The sequence below is a fragment of the Osmia bicornis genome, unplaced genomic scaffold, assembly GCF_907164935.1.
Source record: "Osmia bicornis bicornis unplaced genomic scaffold, iOsmBic2.1, whole genome shotgun sequence".
In the NCBI taxonomy this organism is placed as follows: Eukaryota; Metazoa; Arthropoda; class Insecta; order Hymenoptera; family Megachilidae; genus Osmia; species Osmia bicornis.
Genome location: NW_025791184.1, coordinates 13,637 through 37,991, shown reverse-complemented (window position 1 = coordinate 37,991; position 24,355 = coordinate 13,637). Strand labels below are relative to the sequence as shown.

The 24,355-nt window shown below is 34.3% G+C and overlaps 1 protein-coding gene across 1 annotated transcript; it reads left to right on the top strand.

Moving 5' to 3' along the window:
- Positions 1–19,726: 19,726 nt before the first annotated feature.
- On the top strand, positions 19,727–23,458 carry LOC123988867. The gene has a single exon (XM_046289622.1). The coding sequence runs from the start codon at positions 19,727–19,729 to the stop codon at positions 23,456–23,458; it is 3,732 nt and encodes a 1,243-aa protein (XP_046145578.1).
- Positions 23,459–24,355: the final 897 nt, after the last annotated feature.

The following is a 24,355-nucleotide window of genomic DNA, read 5'->3' as shown; positions in this document are numbered from 1 at the left end:
TTTAATATCTTACAATAATTCTCATTTATAGTATAATGGTACGACAATCCGGAAATATAATAGACACCTTATGCGTAAAGGATCAAACAGTGGCATTTGAATATGTTTTTAATCTCAAGATGGGACGGATATGTGCTACCTGCGCAATTACCCTGAGTCCCGCGAGCAAAAAAAATTGGGTCCACGTAGGAACCCATCATTTTATTTTGAGGGACGAAGTACTCCAACAGACAACCTGCATCAGGTGCGGGCTCCTGCTCGCGCAAACGCAACCAGCTCTAGCTTGTACAACTTGCTTACAAGCAATAAATAATCCAGACCACGAGACGTTGGAAGTATACAGAGAAGGATACCTGATACCTGCAGAGGACCAGGAGACATTCTATTTAAATACTTTAGCTAATCATCCCTAATTATATTCATTTCCTTTTGTATTTTTTTTTTTTTATGTTTTATATTTTCTTTTATCCACCATAATGTTCCTTAATTTGTTCCTATTTTTAAATAAATCCTTTTGTTAAATCCAATAAGAATACTTCATTCCAAATTCCTACAAACCATTCTCAATTCGTTCGAAGTATTAATGCGTAGACTCGCAAGTCCGCCATATTACATAGAAAAAAGATAGAAAGAGACAGAAACTAAGAGCGACAGAGAGAGATATAGAAAGCGACGCTACGCACGCGCAGCTAAATTCAATTCATAGAGAGCGAAAATGGTGAGACGCGCAGGACGACGCGAGCGTTTAAAAAAGTTAAGAAGAGCTTTAAAGCAATTTAAAGAGGTAGAATTACATCATCAACGATTTATTTCATTTATTAATTATTTCTTTTATACAAAATTTCAAAGATAACAGCGCAAGAAGAAATGCTAAGGGAGGAAACACCACTACCATCACCACCACAGTGGAGGTTAATTTTAATAGACATTCCAGAGTTTAACTGGAAAGTTTATGGAAATTCAGAAAGGAATGACCCAAGACGAGAACACGGGAAAGTCATAAGATATTTTGGAATTTTGTCATCCTCTCCAAGAAACGGTGAGGAGAAGTCCTGCTGCGCCCTGTGCAATCTCAGAAGGCAAAATCTTGAGGACAAGAGACAAACGCGCGGGGGAAGTTGTAACGACCCAATAATCAAACACAATATCTTTTTATTTCATTTCTTTATTGTAACTAATTTTTATATTTCATACAAAGTATTTTATTTAATTTTTATTGTTAATATTTAGTGTATAAAATTTTTGTAATAAATATTTTCATTTTCGTCGATAACCGAGTCTGTTAAATTCATCGATAAAAGTTTAGTCGATAAGTTGGACGGTAAAACAGTTTACCGATAAATTATCGACGTCTAACCGCGCGCGCGCCAGCGCAACCCCAGTAGGCATACGGTCGGGTAGTATTCTAGAGTGGGGATGCTGGACTACCACGTGATGGGAAAAACCCAGCTACCCCAAGAACTCTATGCGAAAAAAAAGTGCCGACTCAGCAAGATCTGAGTATAAATAGAGGCGTTCCGCACAGTTTCATCGCAGATCTTCTCAGACCTCGGTCTGAAACAGACAACACTCTGATCAGTAGAGAAGAGCTTGCGCTGAACTGTTTAGGCAGCGATAGAGCGCGAGCTATAGCTAATTTCTACTCTTCCACTGGTGGCGTACAGCACTACGGGTCAGGTGGACCTCCTATCCATGGTACGCAACGTGTTGCACAGGTGTTTAAGCTAAGCCAACATTTCAAGTGTAATGAGCTAGCGAGGAGCGGAGCTCCTTGAAAGGCCTGCGTCTAAAACACAGCTCTGGTATAACCAGAAACCGATTGCGACCTATAGGAAGGGTTAACTCGACTCCGATAGTTTCGTACAAACCTCTGGAAATTTAGTTTCCATAATCATTGTTGAAAACAAACACAGTATTGACTGTACAGAAAGACCACGCCGCATTTGCGTTAGCGCTATCAATTTTTACAATTATTAATTTCTACTTACATATATTAATTACTAATTACATATTTCCAATTGTATTCCCAATCTAGGGCGAACTAATTATAATTTCTTACTGTATTCCTATTTCTAGCCGCACTTATTGTGATACTAGCGATTTTCTTTTATATTATATTTCAAATCACTTACCTTATAATTTTTGAATAAACATATTTTCATTTGGTTTCTAGCACATTAGTGTTTGGATTTCACTCCTTAACCGCACACCACATGAACCTATAATCCCTAACACGTTGATTACGAGTCGCCTTCTAAGGGAACCGCTCTCCCTACAAGTCGGTGCAGTGACGTACTCACTCTGGGTCGTTACATTACTATATCTACATTAGATATGTAACATACATTTAATAACAATATCATTATTACTATATCTACATCAGATAAAATTTAATATACTGATTTAATCCCACAGACCAATGTACATTTAATAACAGTATCGTTATTACTATATCTACATCAGATATGTAATATTCAATTTATAACAATATCATTATTACTATATCTACATCAGATGTAATGTAATATACTGATTTAATCCCACAGACCAATGTACATTTACTAACAATATCATTATTACTATATCTTCTTTAGATATAATGTAATATACTGATCATTTCCCACAGATCAATGCACAGATTGTAACATTATCGTCATTACTATATCTACATTAGATATGTAATAAACACTTAAGAACAGTATCGTTATTACTATATCTACATTAGATCTACTGCAATATACTGATTCCTTCCCACACATCAATGTACATTGAATAACAGTATCATTTATACTATAGCTACATTGGATATAATGTAATATACTGATCCCTTACCACAGATCAATGTAATTTTGGTAACAGTATAATTATTACTATATCTACATTAGATATAATGTAATATACTGATACCTTCCCACAGATCAATGTACATATAATAACAGTTTCGTTATTACTGTGTCCACAATAGATATAATGTAATATACTGATACCTTCCCACAGATCAATGTACATATAATAACAGTATCGTTATTACTATATCTACATTAGATATGTAATATACATTTAATAACAATATCATTATTACTATATCTACATCAGATGTAATGTAATATACTGATTTAATCCCACAGATCAATGTACATTTAATAACAATACCATTATTACTATATCTACATTAGATATAATGTAATATACTAATACCTTCCCACAGATCAATGTACATATAATAACAGTATCGTTATTACTATACCTACATTAGATATGTAATATACATTTAATAACAATATCATTATTACTATATCTACATCAGATGAAATTTAATATACTGATTTAATCCCACAGTCTAATGTACACTTAATAACAATATCAATATTACTATATCTACATTAGGTATAATGTAATATAAAGATCCTTTCCCACCGATCAATGTACATATAATGGCAGTATCGTTCTTACTATATCTACGTTAGATATGTAATATACATTTAATAAGAATATCATTATTACTATATCTACATCAGATGAAATTTAATATACTGATTTAATCCCACAGACCAATGTACATTTAATAACAGCTTCGTTATTACTATATCTACAATAGATATAATGTAATATACTGATACCTTCCCACAGATCAATGTACATATAATAACAGTTTCGTTATTACTATGTCCACAATAGATATAATGTAATATACTGATACCTTCCCACAGATCAATGTACATATAATAACAGTATCGTTATTACTATATCTACGTCAGATGAAATTTAATATACTGATTTAATCCCACAGACCAATGTACATTGAATAACAATATCATTATTACTATATCTACATCAGATGTAATGTAATATACTGATTTAATCCCACAGACCAATGTACATTTACTAACAATATCATTATTACTACATCTTCTTTAGATATAATGTAATATACTGATCACTTCCCACAGATCAATGCACAGATTGTAACATTACCGTCATTACTATATCTACATTAGATATAATGTAATATACTGATGCCTTCCCACAGATCAATGTAATTTTGGTAACAATATCATTATTACTATATCTACATTAGATATAATGTAATATACTGATTTAATCCCACAGATCATTGTACATTTAAAGACAATACCATTATTACTATATCTACATTAGATATAATGTAATATACTAATACCTTCCCACAGATCAATGTACATATAATAACAGTATCGTTATTACTATATCTACATTAGATATGTAATATACATTTAATAACAATATCATTATTACTATATCTACATCAGATGAAATTTAATATACTGATTTAATCCCACAGACCAATGTACATTTAATAACCGTTTCGTTATTACTATATCTACAATAGATATAATGTAATATACTGATACCTTCCCACAGATCAATGTACATATAATAACAGTTTCGTTATTACTATATGTACAATAGATATAATGTAATATACTGATACCTTCCCACAGATCAATGTACATATAATAACAGTACCGTTATTACTATATCTACATTAGATATGTAATATACATTTAATAACAATATCATTATTACTATATCTACATCAGATGAAATTTAATATACTGATTTAATCTCACAGTCTAATGTACACTTAATAACAATATCAATATTACTATATCTACATTAGGTATAATGTAATATAAAGATCCTTTCCCACAGTTCAATGTACATATAATAACAGTATCGTCATTACTATATCTACATTAGATATGTAATATACATTTAATAACAGTATCATTATTACTATATCTACATCAGATGAAATTTAATATACTGATTTAATCCCACAGACCAATGTACATTTAATAACAGTATCGTTATTACTATATCTACATCAGATATGTAATATTCAATTTATAACAATATCATTATTAGTATATCTACATCAGAGGTAATTTAATATACTGATTTAATCCCACAGACCAATGTACATTTAATAACAATATCATTATTACTATATCTACATCAGATGAAATTTAATATACTGATTTAATCCCACAGACCAATGTACATTTAATAACAATACCATTATTACGATATCTACATCAGATGTGATTTAATATACTGATTTAATCCCACAAACCAATGTACATTGAATAACAATATCATTATTACTATATCTACATCAGATGAAAATTAATATACTGATTTAATCCCACAGACCTATGTACATTTAATAACAATACCATTATTACTATATCTACATTAGATATAATGTAATATACTAATACCTTCCCACAGATCAATGTACATATAATAACAGTATCGTTATTACTATATCTACATTAGATATGATGTAATATACTGACACCTTCCCACAGATCGATGTACATATAATACCAGTATCGTTATTACTATATCTACATTAGATCTACTGCAATATACTGATTCCTTCCCACAGATCAATGTACATTGAATAACAGTATCATTTATACTATATCTACATTGGATATAATGTAATATACTGATACCTTCCCACAGATCAATGTAATTTTGGTAACAATATCATTATTACTATATCTACATTAGATATAATGTAATATACTGATCCCTTCCCACAGAACAATGTACATATAATAACAGTTGCCTTATTACTATATCTACATTAGATATAATGTAATATACTAATACCTTCCCACAGATCAATGTACATATAATAACAGTATCGTTATTACTATATCTACATTAGATATGTAATATACATTTAATAACAATATCATTATTACTATTTCTACATTAGATATAATGTAATATACTGATCCCTTCCCACAGATCAATGCACATATAATAACAGTTTCGTTATTACTATGTCCACAATAGATATGATGTAATATACTGACACCTTCCCACAGATCGATGTACATATAATACCAGTATCGTTATTACTATATCTACATTAGATATGTAATATGCATTTAATAACAGTATCATTATTACTATATCTACATCAGATGTAATGTAATATACTGATTTATTCCCACGGACCAATGTACATTTAATAACAATATCATTATTACTATATCCTCATTAGATATAATGTAATATACTGATCATTTCCCACAGATCAATGCACAGATTGTAACATTATCGTCATTACTATATCTACATTAGATATGTAATAAACACTTAATAACTGTAATCGTTATTACTATATCTACATTAGATATGTAATAAACACTTAATAACTGTAATCGTTATTACTATATCTACATTAGATATGTAATATACTGATTCCTTCCCACAGATCAATGTACATTGAATAACAGTATCATTTATACTATATCTACATTGGATGTAATGTAATATACTGATGCCTACCCACAGATCAATGTAATTTTGGTAGCAATATCATTATTGCTATATCTACATTAGATATAATGTAATATACTGATTTAATCCCACAGATCATTGTACATTTAAAGACAATACCATTATTACTATATCTACATTGGATGTAATGTAATATACTGATGCCTTCCCACAGATCAATGTAATTTTGGTAACAATATCATTATTACTATATCTACATTAGATATAATGTAATATACTAATACCTTCCCACAGATCAATGTACATATAATAACAGTATCGTTATTACTATATCTACATTAGATATGTAATATACATTTTATAACAATATCCTTATTACTATATCTACGTCAGATGAAATTTAATATACTGATTTAATCCCACAGACCAATGTACATTGAATAACAATATCATTATTACTATATCTACATCAGATGTAATGTAATATACTGATTTAATCCCACAGTCCAATGTACATTTACTAACAATATCATTATTACTACATCTTCTTTAGATATAATGTAATATACCGATCACTTCCCACAGATCAATGCACAGATTGTAACATTATCGTCATTACTATATCTACATTAGATATGTAATAAACACTTAATAACAGTATCGTTATTACTATATCTACATTAGATCTACTGCAATATACTGATTTCTTCCCACAGATCAGTGTACATTGAATAACAGTATCATTTATACTCTATCTACATTGGATATAATGTAATATACTGATCCCTTCCCTCAGATCAATGTAATTTTGGTAACAATATGATTATTACTATATCTACAACATGTATAATGTAATATACTGATTCCTGCCCACAGATCAATGTACATATAATAACAGTTTCGTTATTACTATATCTACAATAGATATAATGTAATATACTGATACCTTCCCACAGATCAATGTACATATCATAACAGTATCGTTATTACTATATCTATATTAGATATGTAATATACATTTAATAACAATATCATTATTACTATATCCACATCAGATGAAATTTAATATACTGATTTAATCCCACAGTCTAATGTACACTTAATAACAATATCAATATTACTATATCTACATTAGGTATAATGTAATATAATGATCCCTTCCCACCGATCAATGTACATATAATGGCAGTATCGTTCTTACTATATCTACGTTAGATATGTAATATACATTTAATAAGAATATCATTATTACTATATCTACATCAGATGTAATGTAATATACTGATTTAATCCCACAGACCAATGTACATTTACTAACAATATCATTATTACTATATCTTCTTTAGATATAATGTAATATACTGATTACTTCCCACAGATCAATGCACAGATTGTAACATTATCGTCATTGCTATATCTACATTAGATATGTAATAAACACTTAATAACAGTATCGTTATTACTATATCTACATTAGATCTACTGCAATATACTGATTCCTTCCCACAGATCAATGTACATTGAATACCAGTATCATTTACACTATATCTACATTGGATATAATATAATATACTGATCCCTTCCCACAGATCAATGTAATTTTGGTAACAATATGATTATTACTATATCTACAACATGTATAATGTAATATACTGATACCTTCCCGCAGATCAATGTACATATAATAACAGTTTCGTTATTACTATATCTACAATAGACATAATGTAATATACTGATACCTTCCCACAGATCAATGTACATATAATAACAGTACCGTTATTACTATATGTACATTAGATATGTAATATACATTTAATAACAATATCATTATTACTATATCTACATCAGATGAAATTTAATATACTGATTTAATCCCACAGTCCAATGTACACTTAATAACAATATCAATATTACTATATCTACATTAGGTATAATGTAATATAATGATCCCTTCCCACCGATCAATGTACATATAATGGCAGTATCGTTCTCACTATATGTACGTTAGATATGTAATATACATTTAATAAGAATATCATTATTACTATATCTACATCAGATGAAATTTAATATACTGATTTAATCCCACAGACCAATGTACATTTAATGACAATATCATTATTACTATATCTACATCAGATGTAATGTAATATACTGATCACTTCCCACAGATCAATGCACAGATTGTAACATTATCGTCATTACTATATCTACATTAGATATGTAATAAACACTTAATAACAGTATCGTTATTACTATATCTACATTAGATCTACTGCAATATACTGATTCCTTCCCACAGATCAATGTACATTGAATACCAGTATCATTTACACTATATCTACATTGGATATAATGTAATATACTGATCCCTTCCCACAGATCAATGTAATTTTGGTAACAATATGATTATTACTATATCTACAACATGTATAATGTAATATACTGATACCTTCCCGCAGATCAATGTACATATAATAACAGTATCGTTATTACTATATCTACATTAGATATGTAATACACATTTAATAGCAATATCATTATTACTATATCTACATCAGATGAAATTTAATATACTGATTTAATCCCACAGTCTAATGTACACTTAATAACAATATCAATATTACTATATCTACATTAGGTATAATGTAAAATAATAATCCCTTCCCACCGATCAATGTACATATAATCGCAGTATCGTTCTTACTATATCTACGTTAGATATGTAATATACATTTAATAAGAATATCATTATTTCTATATCTACATCAGATGAAATTTAATATACTGATTTAATCCCACAGACCAATGTACATTTAATAACAGTTTCGTTATTACTATATCTACAATAGATATAATGTAACATACTGATACCTTCCCACAGATCAATGCACATATAATAACAGTTTCGGTATTACTATATCTACAATAGATATAATGTAATATACTGATACCTTCCCACAGATCAATGTACATATAATAACAGTACCGTTATTACTATATCTACATTAGATATGTAATATACATTTAATAACAATATCATTATTACTATATCTACATCAGATGAAATTTAATATACTGATTTAATCCCACAGACCAATGTACATTTAATAACAATACCATTATTACTATATCTACATCAGATGTAATTTAATATACTGATTTAATCCCACAGACCAATGTACATTTACTAACAGTATCATTATTACTATATCTTCATTAGATATAATGTAATATACTGATACCTTCCCACAGATCAATGTACATATAATAACAGTATCGTTATTACTATATCTACATTAGATATGTAATATACATTTTATAACAATATCCTTATTACTATATCTACATCAGATGAAATTTAATATACTGATTTAATCCCACAGACCAATGTACATTGAATAACAATATCATTATTACTATATCTACATCAGATGTAATGTAATATACTGATTTAATCCCACAGACCAATGTACATTTACTAACAATATCATTATTACTACATCTTCTTTAGATATAATGTAATATACTGATCACTTCCCACAGATCAATGCACAGATTGTAACATTATCGTCATTACTATATCTACATTAGATATAATGTAATATACTGATCCCTTCCCTCAGATCAATGTAATTTTGGTAACAATATCATTATTACTATTTCTACATTAGATATAATGTAATATACTGATCCCTTCCCACAGATCAATGCACATATAATAACAGTTTCGTTATTACTATGTCGACAATAGATATGATGTAATATACTGACACCTTCCCACAGATCGATGTACATATAATACCAGTATCGTTATTACTATATCTACATTAGATATGTAATATGCATTTAATAACAGTATCATTATTACTATATCTACATCAGATGTAATGTAATATACTGATTTATTCCCACGGACCAATGTACATTTAATAACAATATCATTATTACTATATCCTCATTGAATATAATGTAGTATACTGATCATTTCCCACAGATCAATGCACAGATTGTAACATTATCGTCATTACTATATCTACATTAGATATGTAATAAACACTTAATAACTGTAATCGTTATTACTATATCTACATTAGATATGTAATATACTGATTCCTTCCCACAGATCAATGTACATTGAATAACAGTATCATTTATACTATATCTACATTGGATGTAATGTAATATACTGATGCCTACCCACAGATCAATGTAATTTTGGTAACAATATCATTATTACTATATCTACATTAGATATAATGTAATATACTGATTTAATCCCACAGATCATTGTACATTTAAAGACAATACCATTATTACTATATCTACATTGGATGTAATGTAATATACTGATGCCTTCCCACAGATCAATGTAATTTTGGTAACAATATCATTATTACTTTATCTACATTAGATATAATGTAATATACTAATACCTTCCCACAGATCAATGTACATATAATAACAGTATCGTTATTACTATATCTACATTAGATATGTGATAAACACTTAATAACAGTATCGTTATTTCTATATCTACATTAGATCTACTGCAATATACTGATTTCTTCCCACAGATCAGTGTACATTGATAACAGTATCATTTATACTCTATCTACATTGGATATAATGTAATATACTGATCCCTTCCCTCAGATCAATGTAATTTTGGTAACAATATGATTATTACTATATCTACAACATGTATAATGTAATATACTGATACCTGCCCACAGATCAAGGTACATATAATAACAGTTTCGTTATTACTATATCTACAATAGATATAATGTAATATACTGATACCTTCCCACAGATCAATGTACATATAATAACAGTATCGTTATTACTATATCTACATTAGATATGTAATATACATTTAATAACAATATCATTATTACTATATCTACATCAGATGAAATCTAATATACTGATTTAATCCCACAGTCTAATGTACACTTAATAACAATATCAATATTACTATATCTACATTAGGTATAATGTAATATAATGATCCCTTCCCACCGATCAATGTACATATAATGGCAGTATCGTTCTTACTATATCTACGTTAGATATGTAATATACATTTAATAAGAATATCATTATTACTATATCTACATCAGATGAAATTTAATATACTGATTTAATCCCACAGACCAATGTACATTTAATAACAGTTTCGTTATTACTATATCTACAATAGATATAATGTAATATACTGATACCTTCCCACAGATCAATGTACATATAATAACAGTTTCTTTATTACTATATCTACAATAGATATAATGTAATATACTGATACCTTCCCACAGATCAATGTACATATAATAACAGTACCGTTATTACTATATCTACATTAGATATGTAATATACATTTAATAACAATATCATTATTACTATATCTACATCAGATGAAATTTAATATACTGGTTTAATCCCACAGACCAATGTACATTTAACAACAATACCATTATTACTATATCTACATCAGATGTAATTTAATATAATGATTTAATCCCACAGACCAATGTACATTGAATAACAATATCATTATTACTATATCTACATCAGATGTAATGTAATATACTGATTTAATCCCACAGACCAATGTCCATTTACTAACAATATCATTATTACTATATCTTCTTTAGATATAATGTAATATACTGATTACTTCCCACAGATCAATGCACAGATTGTAACATTATCGTCATTACTATATCTACATTAGATATGTAATAAACACTTAATAACAGTATCGTTATTACTATATCTACATTAGATCTACTGGAATATACTGATTCCTTCCCACAGATCAATGTACATTGAATACCAGTATCATTTACACTATATCTACATTGGATATAATGTAATATACTGATCCCTTCCCACAGATCAATGTAATTTTGGTAACAATATGATTATTACTATATCTACAACATGTATAATGTAATATACTGATACCTTCCCACAGATCAATGTACATATAATAACAGTTTCGTTATTACTATATCTACAATAGATATAATGTAATATACTGATACCTTCCCACAGATCAATGTACATATAATAACAGTACCGTTATTACTATATCTACATTAGATATGTAATATACATTTAATAACAATATCATTATTACTATATCTACATCAGATGAAATTTAATATACTGATTTAATCCCACAGACCAATGTACATTTACTAACAATATCATTATTACTACATCTTCTTTAGATATAATGTAATATACCGATCACTTCCCACAGATCAATGCACAGATTGTAACATTATCGTCATTACTATATCTACATTAGATATGTAATAAACACTTAATAACAGTATCGTTATTACTATATCTACATTAGATCTACTGCAATATACTGATTTCTTCCCACAGATCAGTGTACATTGAATAACAGTATCATTTATACTCTATCTACATTGGATATAATGTAATATACTGATCCCTTCCCTCAGATCAATGTAATTTTGGTAACAATATGATTATTACTATATCTACAACATGTATAATGTAATATACTGATACCTGCCCACAGATCAAGGTACATTTAATAACGGTTTCGTTATTACTATATTTACAATAGATATAATGTAATATACTGATACCTTCCCACAGATCAATGTACGTATAATAACAGTATCGTTATTACTATATCTACATTAGATATGTAATATACATTTAATAACAATATCATTATTACTATATCTACATCAGATGAAATCTAATATACTGATTTAATCCCACAGTCTAATGTACACTTAATAACAATATCAATATTACTATATCTACATTAGGTATAATGTAATATAATGATCCCTCCCCACCGATCAATGTACATATAATGGCAGTATCGTTCTTACTATATCTACGTTAGATATGTAATATACATTTAATAAGAATATCATTATTACTATATCTACATCAGATGAAATTTAATATACTGATTTAATCCCACAGACCAATGTACATTTAATAACAGTTTCGTTATTACTATATCTACAATAGATATAATGTAACATACTGATACCTTCCCACAGATCAATGTACATATAATAACAGTTTCGTTATTACTATATCTACAATAGATATAATGTAATATACTGATACCTTCCCACAGATCAATGTACATATAGTAACAGTAGCGTTATGACTATATCTACATTAGATATGTAATATACATTTAATAACAATATCATTATTACTATATCTACATCAGATGAAATTTAATATACTGATTTAATCCCACAGACCAATGTACATTTAATGACAATACCATTATTACTATATCTACATTAGATATAATGTAATATACTAATACCTTCCCACAGATCAATGTACATATAATAACAGTATCGTTATTACTATATCTACATTAGATATGTAATATACATTTAATAACAATATCATTATTACTATATCTACATCAGATGAAATTTAATATACTGATTTAATCCCACAGTCTAATGTACACTTAATAACAATATCAATATTACTATATCTACATTAGGTATAATGTAATATAATGATACCTTCCCACCGATCAATGTACATATAATCGCAGTATCGTTCTTACTATATCTACGTTAGATATGTAATATACATTTAATAAGAATATCATTATTTCTATATCTACATCAGATGAAATTTAATATACTGATTTAATCCCACAGACCAATGTACATTTACTAACAATATCATTATTACTATATCTTCTTTAGATATAATGCAATATACTGATTACTTCCCACAGATCAATGCACAGATTGTAACATTATCGTCATTACTATATCTACATTAGATATGTAATAAACACTTAATAACAGTATCGTTATTACTATATCTACATTAGATCTACTGCAATATACTGATTCCTTCCCACAGATCAATGCACATTGAATACCAGTATCATTTACACTATATCTACATTGGATATAATGTAATATACTGATCCCTTCCCACAGATCAATGTAATTTTGGTAACAATATGATTATTACTATATCTACAACATGTATAATGTAATATACTGATACCTTCCCACAGATCAATGTACATATAATAACAGTTTCGTTATTACTATATCTACAATAGATATAATGTAATATACTAATACCTTCCCACAGATCAATGTACATATAATAACAGTATCGTTATTACTATATCTACATTAGATATGGAATATACATTTTATAACAATATCCTTATTACTATATCTAAGTCAGATGAAATTTAATATACTGATTTAATCCCGCAGACCAATGTACATTGAATAACAGCATCATTATTACTATATCTACATCAGATGTAATGTAATATACTGATTTAATCCCACAGACCAATGTACATTTACTAACAATATCATTATTACTACATCTTCTTTAGATATAATGTAATATACTGATCCCTTCCCTCAGATCAATGTAATTTTGGTAACAATATCATTATTACTATTTCTACATTAGATATAATGTAATATACTGATCCCTTCCCACAGATCAATGCACATATAATAACAGTATCATTTATACTATATCTACATTGGATGTAATGTAATATACTGATCCCTTCCCACAGATCAATGTAATTTTGGTAACAATATCATTATTACTATATCTACATTAGATATAATGTAATATACTAATACCCTCCCACAGATCAATGTACATATAATAACAGTTTCGTTATTACTATATCTACAATAGATATAATGTAATATACTGATACCTTCCCACAGATCAATGTACATATAATAACAGTACCGTTATTACTATATCTACATTAGATATGTAATATACATTTAATAACAATATCATTATTACTATATCTACATCAGATGAAATTTAATATACTGATTTAATCCCACAGACCAATGTACATTTAATAACAATACCATTATTACTATATCTACATCAGATGTAATTTAATATAATGATTTAATCCCACAGACCAATGTACATTGAATAACAATATCATTATTACTATATCTACATCAGATGTAATGTAATATACTGATTTAATCCCACAGACCAATGTACATTTACTAACAATATCATTATTACTATATCTTCTTTAGATATAATGTAATATACTGATTACTTCCCACAGATCAATGCACAGATTGTAACATTATCGTCATTACTATATCTACATTAGATATGTAATAAACACTTAATAACAGTATCGTTATTACTATATCTACATTAGATCTACTGCAATATACTGATTTCTTCCCACAGATCAGTGTACATTGAATAACAGTATCATTTATACTCTATCTACATTGGATATAATGTAATATACTGATCCCTTCCCTCAGATCAATGTAATTTTGGTAACAATATGATTATTACTATATCTACAACATGTATAATGTAATATACTGATACCTGCCCACAGATCAAGGTACCTATAATAACGGTTTCGTTATTACTATATCTACAATAGATATAGTGTAATATACTGATACCTTCCCACAGATCAATGTACGTATAATAACAGTATCGTTATTACTATATCTACATTAGATATGTAATATACATTTAATAACAATATCATTATTACTATATCTACATCAGATGAAATTTAATATACTGATTTAATCCCACAGTCTAATGTACACTTAATAACAATATCAATATTACTATATCTACATTAGGTATAATGTAATATAATGATCCCTTCCCACCGATCAATGTACATATAATGGCAGTATCGTTCTTACTATATCTACGTTAGATATCATTATTACTATATCTACATCAGATGAAATTTAATATACTGATTAATCCCACAGACTAAATGTACACTTAATAACAATATCAATATTACTATATCTACATTAGGTATAATGTAAGATAATGATCCCTCCCCACCGATCAATGTACATATAATGGCAGTATCGTTCTTACTCTATCTACGTTAGATATGTAATATACATTTAATAAGAATATCATTATTACTATATCTACATCAGATGAAATTTAATATACTGATTTAATCCCACAGACTAATGTACATTTAATAACAGTTTCGTTATTACTATATCTACATTAGATATAATGTAATATACTGATACCTTCCCACAGATCAATGTACATATAATAACAGTTTCGTTATTACTATATCTAAAATAGATATAATGTAATATACTGATACCTTCCCACAGATCAATGTACATATAATAACAGTTTCGTTATTACTATATCTACAATAGATATAATGTAATATACTGATACCTTCCCACAGATCAGTGTACATATAATAACAGTATCGTTATTACTACATCTACATTAGATATGTAATATACATTTAATAACAATATCATTATTACTATATCTACATCAGATGAAATTTAATATACTGATTTATTCCCACAGTCTAATGTACACTTAATAACAATAACATTATTACTATATCTACATCAGATGAAATTTAATATACTGATTTATTCCCACAATCTAATGTACACTTAATAACAATATCAATATTACTATATCTACATTAGGTATAATGTAATATAATGATCCCTTCCCACCGATCAATGTACATATAATGGCAGTATCGTTCTTACTATATCTACGTTAGATATGTAATTGTTTGAGAATCCGCTCAGCCATGATGGCGCTCACGGTCGATCGATTTATCGATCGGGAGTCGACCATCTAGGTAACGCGTGAGCAGGGGTCTTCTCGCCGGCTCGCGCGCAACGCCGCCATTATTGATCATCGATCACCGCAAGCAACAAGTGCTCATTAGGTTTGTTCAAGAATTTCTCTAAGTGCAGTTCAAACACCAGATCAAGATCACCAAAACGCTCACTGTCGACTCACGATCCCTCGCAACAGTGCTAGCGACCAGGATCACCAGGTAATGTTCACTTACAAATAATTCATTGAAACGTGAGCCGCCAACCACGTGTCAATCTCGCACGCGCTCACGGGCACCATCACCATAGCGGACCGAATTAATATAATTAACGGGGCTTATTGTTCACGACTACCGATCAATTCAATTGTCAATTCAACGGATCAGGTGACAGATCGAAATAATAATTCATGTGTAATTTTATGTCAAATCATTGCATCGCTCATTACAACAAAGTCAATTCCCTTTTCTTGTGTGTATCAAACAACGACGAATCATTGTATTGCCAAATCATTCAACCGATTCATGTCAAAATCACGCTAGCTTGTTCAAAGTTCGATCATTTTACTTATTGACTCAAATAAATCAATTTGTGAAACCGACCCAGCAAGTGTAAAATTCTTTCCCAGCGCAATCCATCCAGGATTTCCACCATTCCTGAACATTTGGTCCTTCGAGCCGGATTGCGCCCTTGCTGGACTCGGTTTTCACAAAATTGATCATTGTTCGTCTCAAGTCTTTGTCTCGTGTTCGTAACGGTTTTCGGTGGTCGGCCATTTTCTCTTCTCTCCTCCATTCAAATTCACTGACACTCTCGCCACTCACCAGGTGGCGACCAGAACACCGACCCGACGGTCGATAAAGAAGATCCGCTCACCAGTTCAACAAGACAGATCACGCTAATCAGCCATGGCTCACGCAGCCAAATCATCCGATAAATGGAGCGAGATGGACAGCTCAAAGGAGTCGCTGGAGGTGCCGGAAAAGAGCGCATCAGGCCGCTCATCGCCCGCTCTGGTTGCAACGGAACCAGCTCGCCGCACACCGTCGCCGCACTCACATGCAACGCGCTCAACGGCCACAGATCAATTGCCGATCGAGCTGCAGCTCAAAGTGCGGACCCAAAAGGGACGGCTCCGCAATGCTCAAGACATTCTCAATTCCCTCAAGGAAGAAGCAGAACGTCTCTCCAAGGAGGAGCTGGACGACGCCAAGGCTCAGCTCGACGAGGCCATCAAAGTGTTCAACAAAGAACACGCACACTTTGAGGTGGTGTGGCCGAAGTCCCAGGCAGATCATCCGTATTTCTCAGAGGACTGCCACTATCGGATGCAGCAGATCGGCACTCAGGCCAAAAAGATCATCGCTAAAAGATCAGCGGAGCTGCCAGCTCAAACGACCGCTCAACCAGGAAAGGTGACTTATTCTAAGTCAAAGCTGCCCGACATCGCGTTGCCACGGTTCACGGGCAACTATACGGAGTGGCCGTCTTTCCTGGAGCTGTTCACGTCTGTGGTGTGCGGAAAGCCCGATCTCGACCAAGTTGAGAAGTTCTATTACCTGAAGGGTTGCCTGCGAGGAGAACCAGCTCAAATCGTGGCCAGCCTACCGCTCATCGGCTCATCACTCTCCGCAGCTCTCGAAATGCTCAAGCAGCGCTATGAAAATAAGCGGCGTCTCGTCCAGGCTCACCTTGATCAATTGGTCTCACTGCCGATGGATCAAGATCACGCGAAAGCGCTAAGCCAGCTCATGTCAACCGCCATGGAAACTCGGCACGCAGTGCAGAACCTGATCGAGCCAGGTAAGCTCGGTGACTGCCTGCTCGTCCATCAGGTGTGCAGGAAGATGGATCACGCCACAAAGGAGCGATGGGAGACCACCCTCGGGGTCACCACAGAGTATCCATCTTTCCAGGAGGCCATGGAGTTCATCACCTCACGGATCAGAACGCTGGAGCAGTTGGCCGATGATAAGGCGAGAGCGTCGGCCAGCAAGACCGCTCAAAGTAAGCCCGCTCAACCGAAGGCTCAGCAGGCGACCACAAGCAGGCCAGCTCACGCAGCAGTCGCAGCAAGGCCTGTAGCTCAAGCTCGGCAGTCAGCTCCTCGCACCACCGAAAGGCCCCACCTAGAACGGCCATCGCCCTTCGAGTGTTGCGACTGTTGCGGAGGGCAACATTACATCGTGGCATGCGCGCTCTTCAGGAGTATGACGCCGAAAGTGCGAGCTCAAACTATTGAGGACAAACGCCTGTGCTACAATTGCTTGGGCAGGCACAGCGTGCGAGCGTGCAAGTCAGCTCAAAAGTGTAAGCACTGCGGGGAGAAGCATCACACGATGATTCATGAAGGCGAGCCGAAAACGGCTCCAGCTCAAGCCGGCTCATCCAGAACAGCCTCCTCATCTGCTCAAACCACCGAGTAGGACCTCGGTGCAGTCGTTAAACCAACAGATCACCAGACACTCCTTGCAACCGCTCAAGCTCTGCTCACCACCTCAACGACAGCTCACCAAATCCGCATCTTAATCGATCCAGGTTCCGAAATCTCGTTCATCTCCGAAGAACTCACCCGTCTGCTCAACCTTCGGAGACACAGATCATCCATCACAATCATTGGTGTTGGTGGAACAAAATCAACTGAAACAAAGGGTGTGGTCACTGTCACACTCCAGTCGATGCATTCACAGCAGACTGTCTGCATCCAGGCTCACGTGCTCACAGCCGTATCGACAATCCTGCCATCGTTCTCAATGAGAACTCCGGATTGGCCTCACATTAGAAAATTGAGGTTGGCGGACAATGATTTCTTGACACCACGACCAGTCGATTTAATCATTGGAGCGGATTTCTACGGAAGGATCATCAAGCCAAATATCATCAAGGGCTCACCAACAACACCAATTGCTCAACTTTCCATTTTTGGATGGCTCGTCATTGGCCCAGTCAACGAATCACATTCAACCACTCATTATTCACACTTTGCAGTTGCTCAAGACGACCAGAGCAATCTGCAAGAGCTGCTCACCAAATTCTGGGTTCAAGAGGAATCACCAATGGACACTCCAAGCACGCTCACTCCGGAGGAAGAAGAATGCGAATCACATTTCTGTGCGACTCACACTCGTGATCACACTGGAAGGTACATCGTTCGCATTCCACTCAAGGCACCAGCATTGCTCTTAGGCAATTCACACAAGACTGCTCAAAGATGTCTACAAAGCACGTTGCGACGACTCTCCAAGGATTCAACATACAACCAGCTCTACGTCGAGTTCATGAAAGAGTACGAAGAATTGGGACACATGGTAAAGGCTCCAGATCACCAACGAATCTCATCAAGAGAGGCTGAGAACGTTGGGCCTGATGGGGAGATGACCTTGGCACATGATGCTCCGGCATCAGGAGGGTTGAGGGTCTCTTCTGACGGTTCAACACCTCAGACCTCTGCTCATCTTCAACCATATTATTTGCCTCACCATGGAGTTCTACGTCTCGACAGTTCAACAACGAAGCTCAGGGTTGTATTCAACGGATCAAAAGCTACGACATCAGGCAAATCAGTCAACGATTTAATGCATACTGGTGCTAATTTGCTCTTGAATGTTACAGATGTTCTAATTTGGCTTCGCCATTATCACCACATTTTTGCCACAGACATCACAAAAATGTATCGCCAGGTAGCAGTTCACAAGGATGATTGGGATCTCCAGCGAATCCTTTGGATCGATGAAGACCGCAACGTCATCCCTTACCAGCTCACAACTGTCACGTACGGTACGAAGGCGGCTCCCTTCCTGGCGACACGAGCACTCATGCAACTTGTTCACGATGAGGGTCATCGATTCCCTCTGGCAACGCCCTCGCTCACACATGGCAGATATGTGGACGATATCTTTGGAGGAGCAGACTCAATTTCGGAACTTGTGGAGGTCGCTCAACAGCTGATTGCATTGTGCAACGCGGGCGGATTTCCACTCGCAAAATGGCATGCGACTCACCCAGATCTTCTACGGGCTGTTTCGTCATCCACACAATCGTCAGCTCCCATATCATTTGACGACTGCACTACCAAATTACTCGGAATTCAATGGATGCCTCAAACCGACAATTTTGGCTTTTCATCCACGATCACAGATCAACCAAGTAAGTGCTCAAAACGCCTCGTATTGTCCGAAGTGGCTCGGATATTTGATCCATTAGGTTTCGTCTCACCGGTAATAGTACGAGCAAAAATGCTATTACAAGAACTCTGGCTACACAAAATCAATTGGGACGATCCATTACCGTCTCAAATTGTATCACGATGGTTCATCATCAGAGAAGATCTCAACAGCTTGGCCAAGCTATCGATCCCAAGATGGTTCAACACATGGAGCAATTCAATTGTAGAAATTCATGGATTCTCTGATGCTTCTCAACTTGCCATGGCAGCAGTGATTTATATCACTGTCAGCTCTCCGTCCAACGACTCAATGACGTCACTTGTCTGCTCTAAGACAAAGGTTGCACCACTGAAGAGGCTCACAATACCAAGATTGGAGTTGTCTGCAGCACTTCTATTGGCAAAACTCACAAAATATGTTCAATCAACGCTCAAGGTAAAAATCAAGGCAACGCACCTGTGGACGGATTCTCAAGTTTCGCTCATATGGATCAAATCGCAAGCATCACGTTGGAAGGATTATGTTCGGAACAGAGTCATTCAGATCCAAGAACTCACTCCAAATGCGCATTGGAGGCATGTTCCAGGTACTTCTAATCCAGCCGACTGTGCTTCACGAGGCATTTCGACAGATCAACTTCAACGATTAGAGCTTTGGTGGAAAGGTCCTCCATGGATGGCTCGAAATCAAGATCATTGGCCAGAGCAAAAGGAATTCTCAACTTTAAACAGCGAGCTCGAAGTGAGACCCAATGTCTCACTCTTTGCTTCAGCTCAAAAGCTAAGTTATCATTGGGATCTCATTTACAAATATTCATCTCTTATTAAGCTGTATAGACTGACTGCACTTTGTTTCAGGTTTGCCTCACGGCTTAAGAGAAAGCTCGAAACTCCTCCTGTGATCATCATACCATCCTGCGACATGGAGAAGGCGCAGCTCTTTTGGATTCACGCGACTCAACACTTGTATTTCACCAGCGAAATCAAGACGCTCAACTCAGGCTCAACCCTGCCTGCAACTCACCCCTTCAGTCGCCTCACCGCCTTCATCGATTCGCAGGGAACAATACGAGTAGGAGGAAGACTCACAAACACAGCGCTCAGCAGGGATGAAAAACATCCAGCGATCCTCCCACGGGACGCTCACCTGTCGAAGATCATCATTGAAGATGCTCACAAGCGAACATTTCACGGAGGAACGCAGCTCACGCTCGCATACATTCGACAACGGTACTGGATCATCGGTGGCAGAGCTCCTGTAAAATCTCACATTTTGAGATGTGTCGTGTGTGCTCGTCAGAGGGGGATTCGTGCTCGTCAGATGATGGGTCAACTACCTCTCTGTCGAGTCACACCATCACGACCATTCGCTCACACCGGTGTCGATTATGCAGGACCGATCACAATGAAAAATTCAAAGGGAAGAGGCTCGAAAACAATCAAAGGATGGATCTGCGTGTTCGTATGTTTCTCCTCATCAGCTGTTCACCTCGAGGTTGTCAGCGATTACTCAACCGAGGGATTTCTGGCAGCCTACAGAAGATTCTCATCACGAAGAGGGATCGCTCACAAGTTGTACTCTGACTGTGGTACAAATTTCATTGGAGCACAGGCAGAGCTCAAACGCCTGTTCACGTCAAGTTCACAGGAGCACCGACAGATCGCATCGATTCTGTCAGCTGACAGCACTCAATGGATGTTCAACCCACCAGCTGCTCCTCACATGGGAGGAAAATGGGAAGCTGTGGTGAAATCAATCAAGTACCATCTCAGGAGAACAATTGGTGAGCTCTTACTAACATTCGAAGAGTTTTCCACTCTCCTCACACAGATCGAAGCGGTGCTCAACTCAAGACCATTGGAGCCGCTCAGTGACGATCCCGACGACATCTCTGCGCTCACCCCAGGACACTTCCTCATCGGTTCAGCGCTCAACACGATACCAGAACCATCACTGCTCGACGTCTCACCAGGTAGATTGTCGAAATGGCAACTGATCCAGCAGAGGGTTCAACACTTCTGGTCTCAGTGGTCTCGACACTACCTGCAGAGACTTCAATCAATCTCAAAGTGGCATCATCCATCGAACGACATCAAGACAGGCTCGTTGGTGCTGCTCACGAACGAGCATCTTCCACCGAGCAAGTGGCCACTCGCAAGAGTGACCGAAGTTCACCCCGGCAAGGATGCCCTCACCAGGGTTGCAACCGTGAAGACTGCAACCACGACTCTCGTCAGACCGATCACCAAGCTTGTCATCCTGCCTGTTCACCATCAAGCTGAGCTCACCTCTGCAGAAACATCATCAACGAGTTGCTGATGGCGGGCGGAAATGTTTGAGAATCCGCTCAGCCATGATGGCGCTCACGGTCGATCGATTTATCGATCGGGAGTTGCCCATCTAGGTAACGCGTGAGCAGGGGTCTTCTCGCCGGCTCGCGCGCAACGCCGCCATTATTGATCATCGATCACCGCAAGCAACAAGTGCTCATTAGGTTTGTTCAAGAATTTCTCTAAGTGCAGTTCAAACACCAGATCAAGATCACCAAAACGCTCACTGTCGACTCACGATCCCTCGCAACAGTGCTAGCGACCAGGATCACCAGGTAATGTTCACTTACAAATAATTCATTGAAACGTGAGCCGCCAACCACGTGTCAATCTCGCACGCGCTCACGGGCACCATCACCATAGCGGACCGAATTAATATAATTAACGGGGCTTATTGTTCACGACTACCGATCAATTCAATTGTCAATTCAACGGATCAGGTGACAGATCGAAATAATAATTCATGTGTAATTTTATGTCAAATCATTGCATCGCTCATTACAACAAAGTCAATTCCCTTTTCTTGTGTGTATCAAACAACGACGAATCATTGTATTGCCAAATCATTCAACCGATTCATGTCAAAATCACGCTAGCTTGTTCAAAGTTCGATCATTTTACTTATTGACTCAAATAAATCAATTTGTGAAACCGACCCAGCAAGTGTAAAATTCTTTCCCAGCGCAATCCATCCAGGATTTCCACCATTCCTGAACAGTAATAACGAAACTGTTATATGTACATTGATCTGTGGGAAGGTATCAGTATATTACATTGTATCCAACGTAGATATAGTAATAACGATATTGTTACCAAATTACATTGATCTGTGGGAAGGCATCAGATATTACATATATCCAAGTAGATATAGTATAAATGATACTGT